At 48.1% G+C, this 23411-nt stretch overlaps 2 protein-coding genes across 2 annotated transcripts in view; one reads left to right on the top strand and one right to left on the bottom strand.

Moving 5' to 3' along the window:
* LOC136953844 (dedicator of cytokinesis protein 2) overlaps nt 1–23411 on the top strand; it is a 55331-nt gene that overhangs the window by 5032 nt on the left and 26888 nt on the right. The window contains exons 12-26 of the mRNA XM_067247283.1: nt 737–813; nt 983–1233; nt 1407–1505; nt 1615–1687; nt 2860–2963; nt 3506–3692; nt 4268–4365; nt 4749–4838; nt 5171–5271; nt 7147–7281; nt 9214–9322; nt 9570–9640; nt 11677–11783; nt 19214–19356; nt 21666–21761. Of these exons, the coding sequence (XP_067103384.1) occupies nt 737–813; nt 983–1233; nt 1407–1505; nt 1615–1687; nt 2860–2963; nt 3506–3692; nt 4268–4365; nt 4749–4838; nt 5171–5271; nt 7147–7281; nt 9214–9322; nt 9570–9640; nt 11677–11783; nt 19214–19356; nt 21666–21761 (1741 nt within the window). The remainder of the gene's footprint in view (nt 1–736; nt 814–982; nt 1234–1406; nt 1506–1614; nt 1688–2859; nt 2964–3505; nt 3693–4267; nt 4366–4748; nt 4839–5170; nt 5272–7146; nt 7282–9213; nt 9323–9569; nt 9641–11676; nt 11784–19213; nt 19357–21665; nt 21762–23411) is intronic.
* The window catches only part of LOC136954419 (uncharacterized), a 3145-nt gene continuing 2367 nt past the window's right edge, over nt 22634–23411 (bottom strand). Inside the window, 1 exon segment of the mRNA XM_067248050.1 lies at nt 22634–22814. Within this exon segment, the coding sequence (XP_067104151.1) occupies nt 22634–22814 (181 nt within the window).

The raw sequence follows: 23411 nt of genomic DNA, 5'->3' as shown, positions 1-23411 counted from the left end.
CCTCCTCTCCCCACTCCCCCCTGTCTTCCTCTCCTCTCTCCCTCCTCCCCCCACTCCCCCCTGTCTTCCTCTCCTCTCTCCCTCCTCTCCCCACTCCCCCCTGTCTTCCTCTCCTCTCTCCCTCCTCCTCCTTTTGTGTAGCACCCCACCTGTCATGAAGGTGTCAGGTGTAAACTGCATGTTTGTAAGGGAATACAAGTGTTACTGATGCATGCCTTAAAGTAAGTGGTGCATGTTAACTGTAAGGCAGAGTTTCTGGGTACATGTACAGCGTGTGTCTCTGTAAGGTCAAGAAGTCATACAGCAAGGCTCCCTCTGAGCAGAATATAGCATGCAGTCCGGACAGTGGGGAGACAGTGAGGAAAATCATGTACAAATAAGGCTTATGTGATTAACGACCACTTCATCTGCTGAACGTTCTAGTGTATCAGTATACTGACCACTGAAGACCCGTTAAGGAAGCAATTCTGTGCATTCTATGTTTGAACATGTCCAGATACTGTATTTAAGCACTCTTGTAAGAGAGAGTCTTCACTCATGCTAGCCACTCTGTTGTGGATTGGTGGCATGATCCGACGTCGAGCTAATAAAACCGAGTCAACCCTTTTATAATTGTCGTGACTCCTTCCGGCCTGCCTTCTCCAGAATTTACATCTTATCATTACCGTATTCACGGCAAACGTGACGCAATGTGATATGCGTTTTTATGTGTTCTGATTGTGTGTGTGTTGTCTAGGGTCGTGAACGAGAACGATTTCCTCCACACCCTGCTCAACAAGGTGACGGCGTTACGGGGAGACAGCGGGGGGCAAGGTACACCATCACACAGCACACACCCCGCCCATCACACACTCCTCCCAGTGTACGACCGATGAGGCCAGATATATCCCCTGTGACTGTACCTACTGGCCCGAATGCCCTAAACACGGTTCCGTTCCCTGTACTGACACCCCTCCCCCACCACCACCTCCACCCTCCCCAGGTCTGTGGGTGACAATGAAGGCCCTGGTGGGTGACGTGATCCAGATCCGTAAGGAGTACCCCCATCTGGTGGACCGGAGCACGGCCGTGGCCCGCAAGCTGGGCTTCCCGGAGATCATCATGCCAGGAGACATCAGGAACGACATCTACCTCACCCTGCAGGCCGGCGACTTTGACAAGTACAACAAGACCACGCAGAAGAACATGGAGGTCATCATGATGGTGTGCGACCAGGACGGCAAGTTGGTGCCGGTAAGCGTGACATCTGTGCTGGTTGTGTGCCTGATTTGGGTTGGATTTACATAATCACTCATTTTTTGCAACTTTTCAGAGAGCCAATAACAACTTCTGGTGAAATTATTTTGGCAACACTGATGCAAACCTCCTCCCTCTCTTCCTCTTTTTTTTCTTGTACATTGTTCTAGAACTCCATCTGCCTAGGAGCGGGGGATAAGGCCGTGAATGAGTACAGATCAGTGATCTACTATCAGATCAAACAGCCCAGATGGATGGAGACTTTCAAGGTCTGTCTGTTTGCTTTGCTGTCTGTATGTTTGTTTGTCTGCATGTCTCTGTGAGTGTGTAGTTTTTATGATCAGCCCCCCATTTTATGATGAGTCCTCCATCCTCTAGGTGGCGATACCCCTGGAGGAGATGCAGAGGATCCACCTGCGTTTCATGTTCCGCCACCGTTCTTCTCAAGAGTGTGAGTGCCATTGCTGCTCTGGCTTCCTTAAGCAAAACCTTCACGTTAAATGCCCAACACAACCTCAGAGTTTAAGGCTGAGGGTTGGGCTGAGACACAGCCTCAACTATGTGACACTGTCCACTGGACAGTGTCCAGTAAAAAGGAGACTATGTCACCATTCCGTATTGTCCACTAGAAGCCAAAAACATTCTTTCTTTTCTTTTTTCTTTTCTTGTATATTACAAAAGTTAAGGTGTCGAAGAAGCCACTCAATATAATAAACAACATGTTTAGGATCACTAAACACTCATAATATGTTCTTGTTTACCTAAGCTTCAAATTGAGTTGTGGGCTTGTCATGCGTGATGCGATTTGATTTGCGTCACGGTGCAGCCGTAGGCCTAGGTGGTCTGTGTTTGTCACAAGTAGGATCCCATCCCCACTCCTAATCAAGTAGTGAATCGGCAGATTTGGTCTCGAGTCAATACCCTGAAATATAAGGTTTCACAAGTAGCCTAGGCTAGTTGTGTTAACGTTCAAGCATGTCTTCTGCGTGTTCGCCGTACATTTTTGCTATACATTCGTTTTAGCCTAGATCCACGGTCTAAATAGAATGAATAGGCTAATTTCGGGCATTGCGTTGTACACAGGATGCATTTTTCTTTGTTTGACCTGGTAAACCGTGAATAGATTACATCTTTCAGGCTATTTTCGGAAGATGCGATTTGCACCAACAACTTGACACATAACTTGAACCATAATCGGGCCAGGTGCAGTGCATTGTAGTCAGTGTATAAATACTGGGTGAGAAAAACACACATATCTAGAATCAAGTGCGATAATAGTTTTCTTTTTCTTCAGTGCAGCCCGCGCTCAACGCTTCTAATGAATAGTATAACACAAAACGACCACACATCTCTGAAGGCGTGAAAAGGTCTAACACTTTGAAGCCCATAATCTGGGCTCAAGCTTTCCAGGTTAACAAACACTCAGATACACGTATCTTCTTCAACTATTTTCTATTCTGTTTTGTATGACTAATGAAATGTGTGACAAATGACCTTGCCGACAACGTCCCCTTTTGACTGTATCATGTCACACTTGATCCTTGATTCACTGTCTTTCTTCTTCACTATCCTTCTCTCCATACCCATATTGATCTCACTGGCACTCTGGCACTCTCTCTAAAGCTAAGGATAAGAGTGAGAAGAACTTTGCCATGGCGTTTGTGCGTCTGATGAAGGATGATGGGACAGTTCTGCAGGATGGGCTCCATGACTTGGTGGTCTTCAAGGTCTGACCAACATAAACAATCCACTCCAGAAGTGAATCGGATATGAATCACTTTTCAATGAACCAATATTTACATATTCATTACATAAACTGAATTGGATCTGATTTACTGGCACATCTCCTGACAGAATGAGTGAGCTTCACTGAATATCAGAACCTGCATAGAAGTAAGGTGACTCTGAATTGATTCACTGCCATATAAGCAGAGGACTGAAACAGAGAAGATAGACTGGCTAAGGAAGTTATTTAGCACAGATTCATACCCAATGAAGAGGGTCTTAAATTCCTATTGATTATGTGACCGGCATCATTTAGACTGATGACTGCTGATTCTCTCCCAAACTAAACTCTGGTGTCCACTCCTGCTTGCTCCTCGTCTCTCCCTGTCTGTCTCCCTGTCTCTCTCCCTTATTATTTCACCCTCTCCCCTCCCTCTCCCCCCCATCCATCTCTCCCTCCCTCTCCCTCTTTTTCCTTCTCTCCCTTTCTCCCTGTCTCCTTCTCTCTCTCTCTCCCTCTCTCTGTCCATCTCTCTGTCTTCAGGGGGATAGTAAGCGGATGGAGGATGTGAGCTCCTACCTCTCCCTGCCCTCCACCCGTCTCCACGGAGACCTCCACAAGGGGGGCACGCTGAATCGCAGCACCAGCAGTGTGGGAGGCCTGTCCGTCAGCTCCAGAGACAGCTTCATCATCTCCACGCTGGTCTGCTCCACCAAACTCACCCAGAACGGTATGTGTGTCTGTGGAGAGGTTTGCGTGCATGTATGTTTGTGTGTGCATTGAACAGAATTTGAGCTTGCGTTTCTTTTCCCCTGACACACACACAGTCATGCATACACACACACACACACACCTACACACACACACACACACACACACGCTGGATGCCAAGGACCTGTGACACAGGAGTGTTGTAGCAGCTGTTGTGGAGGCAGCCAGTCCATCACTGTAATGAACGTCCTCTCGCTGCATTAATCACCTGTGCAGCTATTAAACACACACACAGGGAGTGTGTGATGATCTGTACTTGGTCAGGACATGTGGCAGATGGAGAGGTTAACTCAATGAGAAAGGCACCAGTGATCTGCCTGACAGGACACCAGCGGGCACAGACACACACACACACACACACAGACAGGCACGCACACACACACATACACACACAATTAGGAAAGCTCTTTCTACCAAACCATCCAGGAATAGTGGAAAGTTGACGGTACATATTGACAGATAATAGGATGTGTGCATTACATAATTAATCAGAAGCAGATGAACAGTGTAAATGATCCCTATGACCCCCCCCAGTGGGTTTGCTGGGGCTTCTGAAGTGGAGGACACGCCCTGAGCTCCTCAAGGAGAACCTGGAGAAACTCAAGATCATTGATGGGGAGGAGGTAGTTAAGGTCAGTGTGTCTCTGGTGTGTGTGTGTGTGTGTGTGTGTATCTGTATGTGTGTGTCAGAGAATGAGATACATTACATTTTCTTTATTTAGCAGACCCTTTCACACAGGTACAGAATAACTTTTTGCATATTTCTTTATGGGATATTAGTGGTTGGAGTCAAGGAATGGTCTGTATTTGACCAGGCACAGTGCAAAATGACAGTGCAAACAAAACAGCGTTAAACTATTTTGTGAGTGCACAAGTGGTAATACACTACTTTGGGTTCCCTTAGGCCAAGCTAAATATAGTTAGTCTAGACAAGGTGTGTCTACAGACCTTGACGGAAAGACAGTAGAGATGGAGACAGTTGAAATTGAGTGTGTGTGCGTGTGTGTGTATGCAGTTTCTCCAGGACACTCTGGATGCTCTGTTCAACATCATGATGGAACACTCCCAGACTGATGACTACGACATCCTCGTCTTTGATGCCCTGGTGAGTGAGTGTGTGAGTGTGTGTGTGTTTTCCCAGTATGTACTTAGAAACAAAAATAAGACATTTCTCTGTTTGACTGTATGTGTCTTTTGGTCTCTGTGTGTCTTCTTTAGATTATACTAACTGTAATGATAAAAACTGAGTGATTGTCAAAAAGCATTTTTCCAACGTCAATACAATCTCTGAGACAGAATATTTGGTTTGATTGAGTCATGTTGAGTTGAAGTCATCTTGAGTCATGTGAGATGTTCTGACTAACCATCATAAAAATGTGAACCTCGAGCCGTCCCATTTGTCGGTCATGTTGTAACTTTTTGACCTCTTCTCTACAGATCTACATAATCGGTCTGATCGCTGACAGGAAGTTCCAGCATTTCAACACGGTGCTGGAAGCCTATATCAAACAGCATTTCAGTGCCACCTTAGCCTACAAGTAGGTCACTTCCTGTTAGGGGTTGGCGGGTCGATCTAAAGTATTGATAGTATCGATACCAACGTTGGTATCAGTATTGATCGATTGATCGTGTGATGAGATAGATACTTAAGTTTCAATTTCTCTTCTCTACATTCAGTACACAACTCCCTTATAGTGGTTGTGCAAACCCGCTCGTCTCACTTCGCTCAAGCTCACTTTGCTCCTCCCCCACCTCCCCTGCTATGCTGTGAGTTGTTGCCGGTGTCGTGCCAAGGCACTATCCCCGCCAGGATTTGCATCCCCTGGCCGCGGGAGCGCACTCAGAGAAGCACTTCTAATTCACCTCTTAAATGGAACAAATAGCAACGTAAAAGACTCAACAGGGTATTCCATGGTAACAAGGGACTCATTTATCTACAGAAATACGTTTATTTGTGGCGGTCTGGCCTTTTCTAGCTAAAGTTACTGAGGGGAATCATGGGATAAACAATATATCAGCCGGTTTTTTCACCTGATATAATGTGTACCCCCTCCCCTAACATGCAAAGGGTCTGTCCTGCCATCATGTGTGTTCTATGAACAACCTGAGATCATAGGGAGATGTCTGCGCTTTTCTAGAAAAAGTTACAGAGGGGATACACATTATATCAGGTCTCCAAATTAGAAAACATGTGTCCAGATTAGTGTGAAGGGATGACATAACTACCCCAAACAATATTTTGAAGTTTAACTCCTTTATTAAGCAGTTACAGTGGGGTCACATATTCTGACGGCTGTCAGATATGGTGACCACTGTGGTACTGGCTCTGTGATGACACATTATATCAGGCCGTTTTTTCACCTGATATAATGTGTATCCCCTCTGTAACTTTTGCTGTCTACCATATGAGTTACAGAGGGGATACACATTATATCAGGCCGTTTTTTCACCTAATATAATGTGTACCCCCTCCCCTAACATGCAAAGGGTCTGTCAGTGAACACAGAAGTTACAGAGGGGATACACATTATATCAGGCCGTTTTTTCACCTGATATAATGTGTATCCCCTCTGTAACTTCTGTGTATCGGTATCGGGAAAAGTATCAGTATTGGTATTGGCAATACTGGCCCTGTATTTACTTGGTATCGATTCCAATGTTGCAGTATCGCAGACCCCTACTTCCTGTGTCTGAATTCTACTTCCTGTTTTCATCATGGTTCTCATTGAGTTTTCTCGTCAGCTCAACGTCAACCCTAAAGAGCGTCGGTAGATGATAGAGACCAGCACCAGGGGTCAGTGTGATAGCTGGAAGCCTGTGGTGTATCCTGGGAGAGATAGAGGGAAAATGAGAAGAGTTATTTACTGTAGATTAAGCTGTGGTACTAGTCTCTCTCTCTCTCTCTCTCTCTCTCTCTCTCTCTCCATTTCCACCCCTTTCTCCTTATCCCTGCTCTCCCTCTCTAGTTCATAGATATAGTATGTGAAAAGTCTCTTACAGATTTAGCAGCTTTAATCTATATCAGACATGCTTTTATGGAAAACTACAATAAACTCATTTTTTTACTTAAATCCCTACAGCATACTGCACTTTACAGCTGCCAAGACAGTCTGAGCACAGGCCGGCTAATGTCCCACAGATTACATTTTACTTTGTGGCAGCCAGTGTCCTGTCACTTCAGTGCAGTTTAAAAAGGGACTTTTATTGTTTCAAGAGGATTTCATTGCTCTAATCCAGTTAGGAAGGAGAACGGAACATGTTCGGGTTTCTGGCTCCATTTTCAGCTTCTATCCCTCCGAGTGTGAGCTTAGGCTGCCGGGCGTGTGTGTCTGTGTGTGTGTGTGTATGTGTGTGTAGTATACAGTATACAGTGCATACAGTATGATTATCTCCTCATTGTCTCTCTCTCTCAGGAAGTTGATGGCGGTGTTGAAGCGCTACCTGGATGTGTCCAGCAGGGGGGAGCAGTGTGAGCCCATCCTCCGCACCCTCAAAGCCCTGGAGTACATCTTCAAGTTCATCGTTCGCTCGCGCATGCTCTACTCCCAGTGAGTGTGTGTGTGTTCACGTGTGTGTCCTCCTCCCTCCTCCCACCCTCCACCTCTGTGTTCCATGCCCCGCACTAACGCAAAACACACACACACTGGCCCCCACCTACCCCCCCCCCCACACACACAGAAGGCCGATTTCATCGTATTACCTGGGTAATTGCATCTGACAGCTTGCTCTGAAAGTGGCTGATTGCAGCACTAAAGTCGCTAATAAGCATTGATGATGAAGTGCAGCCCTCTAAGTGGGGGGCAGTGAGGAAGAGGGGTGCTGGAGGAGCAGGCGGGCTAAGTAACCGGGAGATCCGCACGCCCCCAATCGTGCTTCATACGATAACTGTAAACATCGTCAATAATTATGACGCGTCAATTGATGCCGCCTGCCAGTCAGCTCAATGAGCTTCAGACCGTTGAGGGAGGAACGTGGCGCCTGTGTGTGTGACTGTTTGCGTGTGTGTGCCTTCTTTTCAGTAGAGGTGTTTGTGTGCGTCCATTTGAGACTGTGTGTGCGTGTACTATATGGGTGTGTTGGCGTTTTATACACTCATGGGTCGATCTTCCGATGCACTGTGTGTATGTGTGTGTGTGTGTAGGAGGCATGTGTGTGCCTCAGGAAGGGGTCTCTCGAACGCCTAAGCGCACCCATGTGTGCATATCCCACCGCATCATCACTCAGACTCTGGGACTGGCTGTTGTGGTGGCTGTGGGGGGGCTTTGGCCGTGGTGGAGGGACCAAAAGAGGATGGATTAGCCCAGTTCTCTTCGCCACAGAGCAGAGCCCCACTGCAGACGACCCCAGACAGAGTGTCTCAGCTTTGTCAAGTTTGCAACAAACCCTCTAACCCTCCCTTATGAGAATATACTAGCATCAACAGATCATCTATCTATCGATGCGGCTATCTCTACAGCGTGTATCTGTTTTCATATCTATCAGTCTGGGTCTGTTTCTTCTTTATTTATATTTCCTTGGGGAGGGAGAGAGAGAGAGAGAGAACTCTGATTTCTTCTTGGCCTTGGAGTATTAGAGTTGGTGTTGAGTTAAGCAGTGTTTAACTCGCAGGTCTTCAGATCTCCGCTCTGAAGGTTTGGAACTGGGATTAAAGCCTATGTACTACTCACCCTCCAGTCCACACACTGCTTTTGGGAAGGCTTGTGTAAGGACATATAGGACAGTATAGGTGTGTGTGTGTGTTTAGTAGCAGTGATAGTGTGTGCATGCACCGTCACTAATGACAGTGAGTCGTCAATATGTATGCATGTTTCAGAAGACATACCACACACACACACACACACAAGTTCGTATTGCTATTTTCGTAGGGACTGTCGATTCAGTCCCACTCAAAATCTTCTGTTCCCCGCAAGAAAAGCCAAACAAGTCCACACACATACACACACGCACACACACACACACACACACACACACACACACACACACAGGGGGATTAGGCAGGACTATTCTTCTGTAATCAGAACTGTACTCCCAGAACTGTGTGGTAATACCCCTGTGTGTGTCACACTGTAATCCCCCCCCACCCCATTCCAAAAACCCTGTGTGCCACACTCTAATCCCTCCCCCCAGCACTCACAGCCACTATTCTAATTAACATCCGGTCCATCATACCCTATGTGAAGTGAGGGAGAAATGAGAGAGAGAGGAAATGGAACTTGGAGGGTGTAGAAAGATCAGAAGGAGAAGTTTTCAAAGATGAATTGAAGAAAACAGGGAAAAGAGTATGTTTAGGATGCAGTATTGACTGGCGTTTAAGGTTTTCCTCTGACCACGCTGCTGTGGATTGACTTTGTGGGTGTGGGAGCTGTAATTGTGTTTACCAGGTGAAACATTAACATCAACAGAGAAAGATTCAGTCTTTTTTTTATCCTCATTCTGATTTTCTTTCTTCTCCTCTTTCATCCTCTCTTCTCCTCCCTCAGGTTGTACGAGGGGAAAGAGCAGGCGGAGTTTGAGCTGTCTCTACGGCAACTGTTTGAGTCCATCAACAACCTAATGAAGACGAACTACACCACCACTCTTCTGCTCCGGGTATACACACACACACACACACACACACGCACACACGTGCACACAAACATTATCCGAAACGTGTGTCTGCTCTTCTATTTAGTCGATCGCACTTTCCCTCACTTGATAATCTTCAAATCAATGAGTCATCCTCTCCCTTACTAATACAATCATTTGTAACATATCAAATTATGACTTCTGTGTTCTCATTTCCATATATGTGTGTGTGTGTGTTTTTGTGTGTGTGCGCTTGTGTGTGTTTGTTTAGGTGGCAGCTCTGAAGTACCTCCCTACAGTGTTGCAAGACGTTGAGACCGTCTTTGATGCCAAGCTCCTTAGGTGGGATAACACACACCCACACACACACACAAACAGCAGTCCATCTCCTCTCACACGTCTCAGGAGCAGAGGAACATCCAGCACCTATAATTGAGATCCGACCCCTCTTCCACTTCCAACTAACCACCACCCGGCACAAGACACCTGCCCTGTCAAACCCTAAACCATCCTAATCTCCTCTCTATTACCTGTCTGTCAGATCCCTCTCTGCCCTTCAGGGGTCTCGACCACAGTCCCATCTGTCTGCCCTGTATGACTCAGACTTTTAACCTCTCCTCTCTGCAAGACAGGAGAAATAAGCCTGAATCAAGAGTAACAATGACTTTTAGATTTATCTTTGGCCCCTCCTGCCAAGGTAGCAAACCTATTTCACAGCTTGTTTTGAACTAAAGGGCATTGGCTCCCACCGTTAGCACCCCCTCCTGGTAAACAATCAGGTGTTTCAGTGGCATGGCCACAGCACACCTTCAAACAACCCTCAGTTTTACTTGCGTTACCTATCCATCATTCTGACACACACATACACACACTTTTACACACAAACAAACACACAGACACAAAGTGGTTGGGGGAGATTATTTGGTTGAGTTCCAGACAGTGTTCTTGTATTTCCCAGCCTGAACCGTCTTTGACCTGTACGCCCGTGTGTGTGTGTTTAGATAGTCAACACCTTTCAGATCTTTTATCTAGAATGGCCAGGTATCAACACCGTGTCAGAGACGTGTATGAGACACCTGCCAACCTGTCTCACACACACCCCTGTCTCACACACGCACACTCACTCACTCACACAAACTCAGAATGTATTTCTCTCTCTCTTGTGCTCTCTGTCAATCTCTCTCTCCAAACACACACACACACTTAAACAAATTACTTTTTTAAACTGTGTTCAGAAAAGCAACAGCAGCAGCCCGTTGTTACCTCAGACACCGTTCACAAAACAGTTCTACCCAGTTCCAATTACTCTCTAACTCACTCTCGCTGAAGTACTGGTGGACGTACGTTTGAAATGCTTGTCAGGGCTGCCATTAATATTTTGGTCTCAATCTACCACTAAGCCCTCAAATGTCCCTTTGTGGAAGCCTCTCTCTAAAAAGACTGGATTTGATGTGTGGGCGCTTTGGTCTTGCAGACACAGTAATACCATGACATTTTGGGTTTTAATTACCCTGCACTCAGTTAATTAGAGAGACTGATTAGCTATCAATTAGCTGGCTTGTGCGACAGGTGCCATCCCTATGCTGGAGGACGTACACAGACACGCACACATGCAGAATACGATTCAGTTTGGGAGTGAAGGATGCTGTTGTTCATCAGCTTAATGACTGTGCTACATCAGCTGTATTCATCAGATTGAACAAAGTGGAGACACACACACACACACACACACACACACACATGCTCTTGGTATAAGGGTTAGGTTTTTTAATTATTCAGATATTGGATTGTTGGTGGAGGGTGACACCAACTTGTGTCTTCATTTAGGGGGTGTGGGGGGTCGGGTTCATCTGCTTTCACACAACTTGTTCTGCTCTGTTCTGTTCTGTTTGTTTCTATTCAGTTCTCTTCTCCTATCCCTTACCTCTCCTCTCCTCACCAGGTCAGAAGCGTGTTAGCTATCTGGATGTTTGCTATCGCATTACTTTTTAATGAGGTGATTCTCAGGCTTGTGTCTCCAGCCTCAACAGTGTCTTGTAGACGTCCTTATTGAGTGAATGATGTAGGAGGTCTATTACTCTGGCGGAACTTCACAACACAGCAGTTTTTACATCAGGGACATTTTGCAAACTCATCTTAAAATTAAATTATTTTATCCGTTTCCAAGCCATGAGATTTTTTGCCTAATGATCTCATTTCATTCTCCACTACCTTCGCTCTTTACTCATTCTACTCTTTTCTCCCTCTCCCTTTTGTATGGCACTTTTTATCTCTCTTGTTTGCACTCTCCTGTTCATTGCTCTGTCTGTCTCTTCTCTCCTTCCCTCCACATCCCTGTCTCCCCCCTCCCCCCCTCCCCCTCTCCTCTCTCCCTCCAGCCAGCTGCTGTATGACTTCTACACCTGTATCCCTCCGGACTCTCTGCAGAAGCAGAAGGTGGCCTCCATGACTGAGATCGTCAGCAGTAAGCTCTTCCAGAGGCAAGGTAAGCCTCGCAGCCAATCAGAGCACTGTGGCCACTAACCTGACTGGTAACATAGTACGCCTACCAGAACACCCTAGTGGCACTGTGTACCACACATTTTCCCATGCCTTTCCGAATGTTTTTCCTCAGAACACAGCATTGTTGACACCCTCTGTCCCACACACAGACACACACACACACGCAGCCGTAAACCATTACGAGTATCTAATTGGCCTGCATCGCTCTGATAAGTGTGCCCATTCGCAGTCACATGGTGTGATGAATGGCGAGGTCCTAATGGCTGCTCGCTAGCTCGCTAATTGGAGGTTGATAAGTGCCCCGTTACTGCTGCGCCCGTCCCCCTTCTTTCTCGCACTCGTCGCAGGCAGAAAGCCAATCGAGGGACAGATTGGCATGGCCGCCATCGGCATCTAAGCGCCTTAATTTATTTCTGACCTAACATCTAAAAGAATGTGTCAGAGCGAGTGATTCTTGCAGTTGGCTGTCAGACTCGCGCTAGCAAACTCCCACATTGACACACAGACGCATTTCGGGCCCATCTTTGTCTCTGGATGACATATGCTGGTGAATTGTGCTTGTGTGTCTGTGTCTGCGGGTGTGGGGAGTGTCAGTGATGATTATGGATGTTGTTTTTGGTTTCCATCGCTGCGGGGATGACTCAGAAGTCAGCGGCCGTCGCCAAGCGTCAACTGCTAGATGCTCAGCCTCAGTGGGAGTGCCCCCCCCCCCCCCCCCCCCCCCCCCCCCCCCACACACACACACACACATTACACTCCCCCCCCCCCCCCCCCCCCCCCCCCCCCTCCACACACACACATACAATATCTCCCTCCCCCAGTATTGATCACGGCTCTGGTGATTGATTGTTCCAAGGCCCAGACCGGCCCGGCCGTCGGCGGCCAACTGTCAACACGCCAGGAGTCTCACTCTGTCACCAGCCAGGAGTCTCACTCTGTCACCAGCCAGGAGTCTCACTCTGTCACCAGCCAGGAGTCTCACTCTGTCACCAGCCAGGAGTCTCACTCTGTCACCAGCCAGGAGTCTCACTCTGTCACCAGCCAGGAGTCTCACTCTGTCACCAGCCAGGAGTCTCACTCTGTCACCAGCCAGGAGTCTCACTCTGTCACCAGCCAGGAGTCTCACTCTGTCACCAGCCAGGAGTCTCACTCTGTCACCAGCCAGGAGTCTCACTCTGTCACCAGCCAGGAGTCTCACTCTGTCACCAGCCAGGAGTCTCACTCTGTCACCAGCCAGGAGTCTCACTCTGTCACCAGCCAGGAGTCTCACTCTGTCACCAGCCAGGAGTCTCACTCTGTCACCAGCCAGGAGTCTCACTCTGTCACCAGCCAGGAGTCTCACTCTGTCACCAGCCAGGAGTCTCACTCTGTCACCAGCCAGGAGTCTCACTCTGTCACCAGCCAGGAGTCTCACTCTGTCACCAGCCAGGAGTCTCACTCTGTCACCAGCCAGGAGTATAAATACAACTCTGAAGGAGGGAGGGAGAAGGTTGTGGGAGGTAGAGAAAGAGGTGAGGGAGAGAGTGGGAAAGATAGGGGGGAGTGAGGGTGTGGGAGGTAGAAATTGAGAAAGAGAGGTGAGGTGAGTAGATAAGGAAGGGAGGGGGAAAGAGGAAAAGAGCGAGAACTAAAGAAGGGACTAGAGAGGGAGAGATTGACCTTGCTATGTGGTGGCACGATCCACACAGTGGAGGTCAAAGACAGTGGAAGCCTAATCACTACAGCCTGGTCATGTACAGGCTGTAGTACAGCCTCTGTAAACCATTGGTTAACCGCACTAATGACATCATGACAGCTCCCCCAACACATTTTTCCTGACCTCTTTTGCAGAGTCCACCTCTCCATTCGTTTATTTATTCATTCTTTCCACCTCCATCCCGGTTCCAAAATGAGGCCTGACACTCATTTTAATTGAGATTTATTTTGCAGTCGGATGCTAATAAGGTTTGTTGTGTGTGTGTCCGTTTAGGATACTGAAATATGCAGGAAGGGGGAATGAGACATTTATAGTGGATAATAGCTTTGGGTTTCTCATCACTGCTTACCAATACATATTTAATCTGTACCTGTCTCCCTAGGCCGCTCACTGGAGCTGCAGAGTGACAGGAAGAGATGTGTGTGTGTGTGTGTGTGTGCAATGCTTGGGTGTGTGTGTGTAAAAGAAAGAGGTAGAGGAATTGAGTGTGAGAGTGTGAGCGAGCAAGGAAAGAGAAGAGTTAGTGTGTGTGTGTCTGTAGGGTCATGCAGTTGGCCACATGCAGGTTTTATGCCAAGCATGCTTTGGGCCGTGCCCTGGTCAACATTTGAATGGATTGGAATGTGTCTTTTTTTCTTCAAACATTCGCTTTTTGGGATTAGAGCAGGAACATACTGTACACAACACACACACACACATGCACACACACTCACACACACTCACAAACACTCACACACACACAAGCGTCTGTCCTACGGGTTAATCTGGTTCAGTTTCCCAGTAAAGAAATCACATTTGTCTGAGGCATTAAGGCTTGGGTTTACGGTCATGATTTTGTCGTGGTGACAATTGCAGTGACAGATTGAGAGCATCAGTACCGGACAGCGTAGAACAACAGATCACCGAGGAGAAGGCGAAAAAAAAAACAGTCTGCCGTTTTGTTTGCCCACTCATTCTGTAAATCCGCTCCAAGGTTCAACCCAGTAACCCTCCATCATCCATCCCTCCATCATCCATCCCTCCATCATCCATCCCTCATCCCATCGCGCCATCATTCCGTCCCCTGCAGTGAACAGAAAGTTCCTCAACTCTGTCTTCTTCTTGTTATAGGGGAGAGATAGAGATATAGATAGATAGAGATATAGCTCAGTGATGAACTAGATTGCATGCAGAAGGGGTGGAGAGACATTTTATTGCTTTTAGTTATTAGTAAAAAAATGTTGTTTTTTTGTTACATTTCTGTATCTGTCACTGTCTGGGTGATTTATAGTGATACTGCTGTTATTAAAGGAGCGCTCTGTAGAAAATGAGAGCTCCATGCTCTGAAGGAACTGGGTCAAAACCCGAACAATGGAAAAGTACAGACAAACCTCACAACCCTCACCACCCCCACCAACCTCCACCCCAACCTCACCGCCCCACCAACCTCCACCCCAACCTCACCGCCCCACCAACCTCCACCCCAACCTCACCGCCCCACCTACCTCCACCCCAACCTCACCGCCCCACCAACCTCCACCCCAACCTCACCGCCCTACCAACCTCCAACCTCACCGCCCCACCAACCTCCACCCCAACCTCACCGTCCCAACTACCACCCTCCAGGAAAAAGTATTGAGTTTATTTAAATTGAGTTAAGCAAGGAAGGAAAGTGGATCAGGTCATTGTTAAACTTTAGGGTGCGCCAAGTTTTTGCTTCTCTGACACCCCCCCCATCACGTTGACCCTATTGTACTGTACTGTACTGCACTGCACTGCACTGTACTGCATTGTACTGTACTGTACTTTACTGCACTGTACTGTACTGCACTGCACTGTACTGTACTGTACTGCACTGTACTGCACTGCACTGTACTGTACTGCACTGTACTGTACTGTACTGTACTGTACTGTACTGTACAGCTCAGCCACGAGTGTGTTCTGTCAAATCCCTTATGCAACGAGTCTCTGCCACTGTGTGTTGTGGGATCATAGATGAGGTGTGTGCAGTGTTCCCATCATCAGGCCCTGACGGTAATCAGTATTAGTGAAAGCTGAAGGGCTGTGTGTGTGTGTGTGCTGTCCTGTACTGTACCCTTGAGACCGCAATCACTTTTCTCCTTTATAGTCAGCGTTTGCATGTGTGTATGGTGTGTGTATAGTGTGCTGTGTGTATGGTGCGCTGCCATGCATGTGTGTATGGTGTGTGTATGGTGCGCTGCCATGCATGTGTGTATGGTGTGTGTATGGTGTGCTGCCATGCATGTGTGTATGGTGTGTGTATGGTGCACTGCCATGCATGTGTGTATGGGGGTGGCAGCTGAGTGAATTGTGGACATGCATATGTCCTTGTGTGTATATGTTTTATTGTGTGTGTATGTGTGTGGGCGTGTCTATGTGTGACAGGTTAACCGTGCCTGTCAGAGTTCCACAGCCAAAGATTAATCAGAAAATGGTGCGATTAACAGTCAGACAGAGATATGAATCATAAACACAATTAAATCTCTGTCCCTGTGGGCAGGGAGTGAGGGAGGGAGGCAGGGAGGCAGGGAGGCAGGGAGTGAGGGAGGGAGGCAGGGAGGCAGGGAGGCAGGGAGGCAGGGAGTGAGGGAGGGAGGCAGGGAGGCAGGGAGGGAGGCAGGGAGGCAGGGAGGCAGGGAGTGAGGGAGGGAGGCAGGGAGGCAGGGAGTGAGGGAGGGAGGCAGGGAGGCAGGGAGGGAGGGAGGCAGGGAGGGAGGGAGGCAGGGAGGGAGGGAGGCAGGGAGGCAGGGAGGGAGGCAGGGAGGGAGGGAGGGAGGGAGGCAGGGAGGCAGGCAGGCAGGGAGGCAGACTCACAGACAGACACAAAGTTATACAGGCAAGAAGGAACTCTCTTAACCCAGCACAATAACATCAACAATATCACAGTGTCCACAATCTACACACAAAGATGAATGGGAAAGGAGGCTCAGACAACTACTATGCATTAATCAGGAAGTATATATGTGTGTGTGTGTGTGTGTAATTATTCGATTTTTTAAACATATGCAGTGTTTGTTTTTGTACATGTGTGTGTGTGTGTGTGTGTGTGTGAAAGGGCTCCATGCACCAACAACAATGTAATTTAGAAACGGACTGGGTAGAGGTATGAAAGGGAAAGTGCTAATGGTGCAGAAGATAGTGTTTTGTCATTTTGGGTAATGACAATGACTCACTTTCTCTCTCCCCTCTCTGTCTCTCGCTCCCTCTCCCTCCCTTCTACCCCGGTTCTCTCTCTCTTTCTCTCTCTCCTTGCATCAGTCTCTCTCTCTCCCTCCATCCATTCATCCATCCCTCTCTCTCTATCGCTCTCTACCTCCCTCCCTCCCCCCTCTCTCCCTACCTCTTATCTCTCTCTCTCTCTCTCTCTATCCTCTTCCTCCTCTGTTCCCATGGTTGGTATTCTGATCGCGGTCTCGTTGGTCCACAGCCATAAGAGCCATCTCCCAGACAGACAGGGGAGTGATGGTGCATACTGACAAGGGTTCCTCAGGACCACCCCCCCCCCTCCCCCAAACACATACACGCATCTAGCTGTTCCATTACTCCTCCAATTACAACATCTGCTTCAATTGTTCTGTTCATCAGTATAACGATGTCAGACGACACTACGCCAACCAGTTTGACTTGAATGAATCAATGAACCGTTGTTGACGATTGTAAACCTGCATACATGGCACCCGACAAACGTATCAATCACTCTGGTATTCATGTGAGCGTGTAGAGGAGGAGAGAGGCTGAACGAAGGAAGAGAGGAGATGCAGGTGCTTCAGAGGCTTGTTGGCAGACAGACTTAACAATTCGTATTGGCGTCGAGGTTTAGAGGAGAAAGAAAGAGAGAAAACAAAGAGAGGAGAGAAAACGAGAGAGAACTCTGTAACGGTATGGCCCCAGACTTTGCCACCCTGTAGATTTAGATGTTGTTTGCAGGGATGGGGGTGAGGTGGGGATGGGTCTCCTCCATCTGTCTGGGATGGAGGGATGACACCCAGGGAGTGGCCTGGGAGAGGGGAGGAGGAGGAGGAGGAGCAGGGAAGGATGGGAGTGGAGAGCAGGTGATATATTAGGCGACGAAGAGTAAGAGGACGAGAGAGGGAAGGAGGAGAGGAGGGTGAGGGGAGGAGACGAGGGGAGCAAAGGATGGAATAGGAGAAGTGAGAATGGAAGCCTCTGATTTAAATGCAACACGGTAATTGAAATGGCATCTGATAACCGTAGCTGGTTTATTGTGCTGGCTCTGATGCTGGTGTGAAATGAAAAATGGACGTCGGCTGCCGAGAATGTGCTGTAAACATCACTGCTGCTTGCCGCTGGGTGCAAGCTGACACAAACAAACGCACGCACTTACATGCACTCACATGACGTTTTCAGCATACACGATCACAAATGTCCATGTAAATACCACACAGACCACACACACACACACTTGAATGAACAGACGCTTGGAAAGAGCAGTTTTAGAATTGGATGACTCACGGCTCATGACTGTGACGTCATGAAGGTGGTGTCGAACACCTGAGCTCCTGGCGCATCTCACACCCTTGAAAGGTGTTGAGGGGCGAAGGCGTGATTGCTCACACGAATGTATAGAGGAGGGATGTGTGCGTGGGGGGGGGGGAGGGTGTGGGTGTACAGAGGGGTAGTACACACACAAACAAACACACTAATGACATTTGCTTTTCCACACTGAAACGCAGATAGAAACATGGACTCACACACACAGACCGAACGGGTCGCAAACATTCTGGTGCAGAATTCAGCTTGCATGACCATTTTGTTGTTATTTATGTCTGTGGCTAGTGACATCGCTTTCACTCCTGTCAGAGTGCATTGGCTCTCCTCTGTCTAGTTCCTGGATCAATATTGAACCCCTTACAGCTTGGGCTGGGTTAGATGAATATATACTCCCTAATCCCTTCATCTCTTTCTCTTCCTCCCCTTCACCCTTCTTTCTCCTTCCACCCCTTCCTGCCCTACCTCTCTCCTGGTGCTGTGATTGAGTGCTTTCTCTGACCCACACTCACCCCTCCCTCCCTACCCGTCTCCCTCCTCCCTCCCTCTCTTCCTACTCCATCCCCTCTTTACTCACTTCTGCTTCACCCCTCCATTTCTCCTTCCTCCCCCGCTCATTTTCCTTCCCCTCCCACCATCCCTCTCTCCTGGTGATGTGATTAAGTGCTTGTTCTGAAACAGGCTCCCTCCTCTCTCCTCCCTTCTCCATCCTCTCCTCCTCCTCTTTTGCCTTTCTCCTCCTTCCCCCCTGCTTCACCGCTCCTATACTCCCTTCCTCCTTTCCTCCCTTCCTCCTTCTTTCCCATCCTCCCTCTTTCTCATGCTGTGATTGAGTGCTTGTTCTGGGGCGGGTTCTCTCTCAGCAGGGCTGGTCTGGCCCTGTTAATAATGGATCGAACCAGGCTCAGCTTAAATGAGCTTTTAATGGGCGAAGTGTACCTACAGTGAGATGGAAGGAGGGAGGAGGGGATGAAAGAGGAGAGGAGGAACAGGAGAAGGGCAGAACGAGAGGAGAGTAGGAGGTGGAGGAGAGAGAGAGACAGATGTGGGGGCCAAGTTCTGATGCCTGGTTTACTGAAAGACTGACATGCAGACAAGGGTATTTAAGTAGAGGGTAGATTTATGAGCTTTGTGTGAGTGTGTGTGTGTGTGTGTGCGTGCTGGCATTCCTCATATGACCTTGTTTGCACATGTTGTCTCCTTCCCAGAGTGCCGTGACATCCTCTTACCCATGATGCTCCAGGAGCTGAGTGGTGCCCTGGCGGCCATGGCGGACGGCCCACATGATGAGAGGCGGAACAGCGTGGAGCTCCTCAACAACATCCTGGAGGTCCTCAGTCGGGACAACGTGGTGAGCCAATCAACACGCACTATACTCAGGGACGTGCCAATCGTTGAGTCCCATCTCTAGTGGTTTAAGGGTGTGATTGAATGAGTGCTCCTAGCGCACCAGATGAGCTGGGTTTGTCCGACATGCTTCCAATTTGTTGCGGTGCCCCAAGATAGCTAATTAAAGCACACCTCCACAGTAGCAAAGTGTTAAAATACTTTTTGACTCAAGTCTGCTCATCTAAGACCAATATGTGAGCTTAGCCCACACACTGGCTCATCTCAAAAAAATGCACGAACACACACAACACTCACCTCACGGTGAACAAACACACTTTTCCAATATCCCAGAGAGGAGATTGTAATTGCTCAAGCAATTTGTTGACAGCCCACAAAGCCTTTGAAGTGATGTTAGCACTTTACTTTGCCCTCTATTTACTTTGATAACGCTAATGAAGCCTGAGCAGAAATAGGAAAGAAGGAAAGAAAATGAGGAGGAAAGGAGAAGGAGCCAAAAAGAAGTAGTAGGGAGAGAGAGAAAGAGAGAGAGAGGGTAGGGAGGTGGGTAGAGATAATAAATAGGAAATAGTCTGTGAAATCTTGAACCAAACAATTTTTTTACAATCAGCCACCCGGATAGACAGATACACATCCAGCCAGCCAGATCAGACATCCAGCAAACCCAGACAACCAGCTAGCCAGCAAGACCACACTTTCATTCATCCCCCATCCACCCAGCCGGGCGGCCAGTCAGACAGCCAACCAGATGCCAGACATCCACCCCCCAGCCAGCCAGCCAGCTAGCCACCTACCCACAGCTAGCTGGCGAGGCCACGGCGCATTGTGATGGTATAACACTCCAAATGAACTTCAGTGTCCTTACTCAGTTGTGACAGGACTTTACACAGGATGGCTTTAGACAGGAGGACGTGATTATGTTCTGGTCCAGATGCTCAAGCTGACCCCAGAAAAACCACTCTGCAACATTTACCATCCCTGGGATTACCACCTATAAATGCACGCTGGCTGGCTGGCTGGCTGGCTAGCTGGCTGGCAGGCAGGCTGGCAGGCTGTCTCTCTTGTCAGTCTAAAAAGAGAAAATGTCATGGATTAGTAAGTAGACTGTCTGGGGAGATGGACGAGGGGGGGGTTGGGGTGGGGTGGGGGGGTGAGGAGACAGGAGACAGGAGACAGGAGTCAGGAGACAGGAGACAGAAGAGGACTGTGGCCCGAAAATGACAAAGACAGACAAACAGATAAACAAGACAAAATGAGACACAGGGTGCAGCAAAAAAACAAAAACTAAACTGGGTACTGCACGCATCCATCTCTGAGGTCAGGCAAAGAAGAACGGAGCGTTGGGAAAGAAGGAGAAAGAAAGAAGACAAGAAGCACAGCCGTCGGCTGTCAGAGTTCTGCACGCTTCATCTGTCCTCGCTCACTTTTTCTCCCTGTTCTCCCTCCTGCTCTCCGAGTGTGTGACTCCTTCTCCCCCCCTGAGCTCAGATGCTCACAAGACGCAGACAGAGTGATAGCCTGGGGGATTTGGAGCTACCTGGTTAAGTTGTCACGTCACATGTCTTTGAACTCAGGAGAGGAGAGAGACAGATGTTTATGTCCCAGGGACTAAAGTGTGCTTCCGAATAATAGTGAAGAAGGTGTGTGTGTGTGTGTGTGTGTGTGTGTGTGTAAGAGAGTGTGTCTATCTATTCCTCAAGGTGAATTTTCCCCAAGGAGGAATATAGAAGTCAGCAACAAGGCTAGAAAACTTGATCTGGTCTGGCTGAAGAACAACAGTAATTCTTTAGCTGTGGGGCTGTGAAAGTACCTGCGTGGTGTGCGTGTTTGTGTGTTTAACAACTGTATGTGTGCATGTGTGTGTGATGGCCCACTGTGCATATAGTTACCATGACTGCATCTAGTGACTCAAACTCTGAAAATGTAATTTAATCACGCCTGCCTGCTCCAAATCAATCATTTTAATTCACCCACCTACATGACAGGGAACACACACACACGAGGACACAGCTGCAGTGACACAGCTGACACACACACAAACCAAAACCAACCATTGTCTCTTACTCAAATCTCATCTTTGTCTCATCCCTTTATCACACACACACACACACACAAACAAACACTCTGGGTCAAATCAGGTGTTTTAGGATGCAGACAGATGTGTTTTGAACCGACTCATGGTCCTAAAGAAACCCTGACTCAATCTGGCCCTACACACAACATGTTTGTGTGTATGTCTTCAGGACTTATTGTTCCTAATTCTCTCTGTCTCCTAAGACTCACTCTCTCCCTCTTTCTCTCACTCTCTCTTAGGGGGAGACGTTCCAGCATGTTCAGAACATCGTGATCTCCCTCCTGAGAACAATCAACAGAACAGTCATCACCATGGGGCGGGAACATGCCCTTATTGTGAGTCCAGCCCATTCTGTTCCAATCTATTCTATTCTGATCTATTCCATTAGATTGTCATCCTATCCTCGTATTCCTCTCCATATTCTATTCAGTTCTGTTATCTGTTGATTGAATTCCATCTTGGTTCTGTTTGCTTCTATTCTACAGCATGGCCAAAACCTGATTTTCTGTTTAAAATACACACTTTATTAGATCCCCAAGTAACAGTTACAAACAGCTGCCAACACACAGGGACAGGGCGGGGCAACAGCAGTGGAGGAGAACACAGACTGGTAGAGGGAGCTCTAGAAAAAGGTTAGATAGTAAATAGGGTGTCGTCAGGAAGCCAAAGCTGATTCCTATTGGTGGAGCCAGTAGCGTGTTGAGGAGAGGAGGCCCACACAGTGCGTAGAGTGGTAAAGTGGTTGGGACTGTGTGTGTGGGTGGTGTGTGTGTGTGCTTGTTATTGCGTGTATGTGTGTGGATCCGTGGGACTGAAACAACAATGCAATTTCCAGGCGTTAGGCTTCTTGCTCTGTCAGTCAGGCATGAGAGGGCATTGATTGGCTAAACGGTCTGTCAATCCGTGAAGGGTTTTGATGATTGGATTGTCTCCCTCTATCGAAAGCCAAGTTCCTCTCAGGAGGCCCGGCCCTTCGTCCTCCTGTATTCTATCTCCAGTGTCCTAGAACATTCGAGTCATGGTCTCCAAACTCAATGACTCAACAAAAAAAAATCGAACTCATCTTGTCGTGCCAGACGATTAATACCAACCTTGCACAGTTTACACAAATCAACACACCACAGCTTGACCATTTGGCTGCCGTCTTCTGGTTTCCAGTTGGCTGGAGCCAACACTACAGAAAGAGTCTGTCAACATGTCTTCTTGTCTAGAGCCACCAGAAGCACTTCTTGCGGAGCTTCTTGACTCGGGACTTGGTGTTGGGGCGGGATGATGAGGAGGAGGAGCCTGCTTTGGGGAGGGGGAGGGGCACGTCATGGTCTCCGCCCTCCAGGGCCTCCATAACTCCCTGGAGACGACCCTCCTGCTGGCGGAAGTCGTGCTCCACGCTGGGGAGGGGGGGGGGGGCATTGTTAATATGCAAGTTAATAACTTCATGGACATAAACAGCAGGAAGCTAAGGCAGGACCATGTTTTGGGGAAAAAGCTTCTCGTGTGTGATCTTTACAGTACCTAGTTTGACACTTTGATACCTTTGCAAGTCATCCTCTTGCAAAAGCACACACATACTATGTACTCATTTCACGTTTTGCAGCATTCTTGCTCCTTCATGCACCAATACATCACAGGCTGGAGTGATGAGAGGAGTGGGTGGAGAGACAGAGACAGAGAGAGAGAGGAGAGAGAGAGAGAGAGAGAGAGAGAGGAGAGAGAGAGAGAGAGAGAGAGGAGAGAGAGAGAGAGAGAGAGAGAGAGAGAGAGAGAGAGAGAGAGAGAGAGAGAGAGAGAGAGAGAGAGAGAGAGAGAAGACGAGAGAGAGAGAGAGAGAGAGAGAGAAGAGAGAGAAGAGAGAGGAGAGAGAGAGGAGAGAGAGAGAGAGAGAGAGAGAGAGAGAGAGAGAGATGAGAGAGAGGAGTTGTTGGAAGTGATGGGGGCTAAAAGTTGAGTTGCAGAGAACTTTTTTCCTCTGTGATGTTTTTCAAAGC

The sequence above is a fragment of the Osmerus mordax genome, chromosome 12, assembly GCF_038355195.1.
Source record: "Osmerus mordax isolate fOsmMor3 chromosome 12, fOsmMor3.pri, whole genome shotgun sequence".
NCBI classification, from domain to species: Eukaryota; Metazoa; Chordata; class Actinopteri; order Osmeriformes; family Osmeridae; genus Osmerus; species Osmerus mordax.
This window is presented reverse-complemented; position numbering and strand designations above follow the sequence as displayed.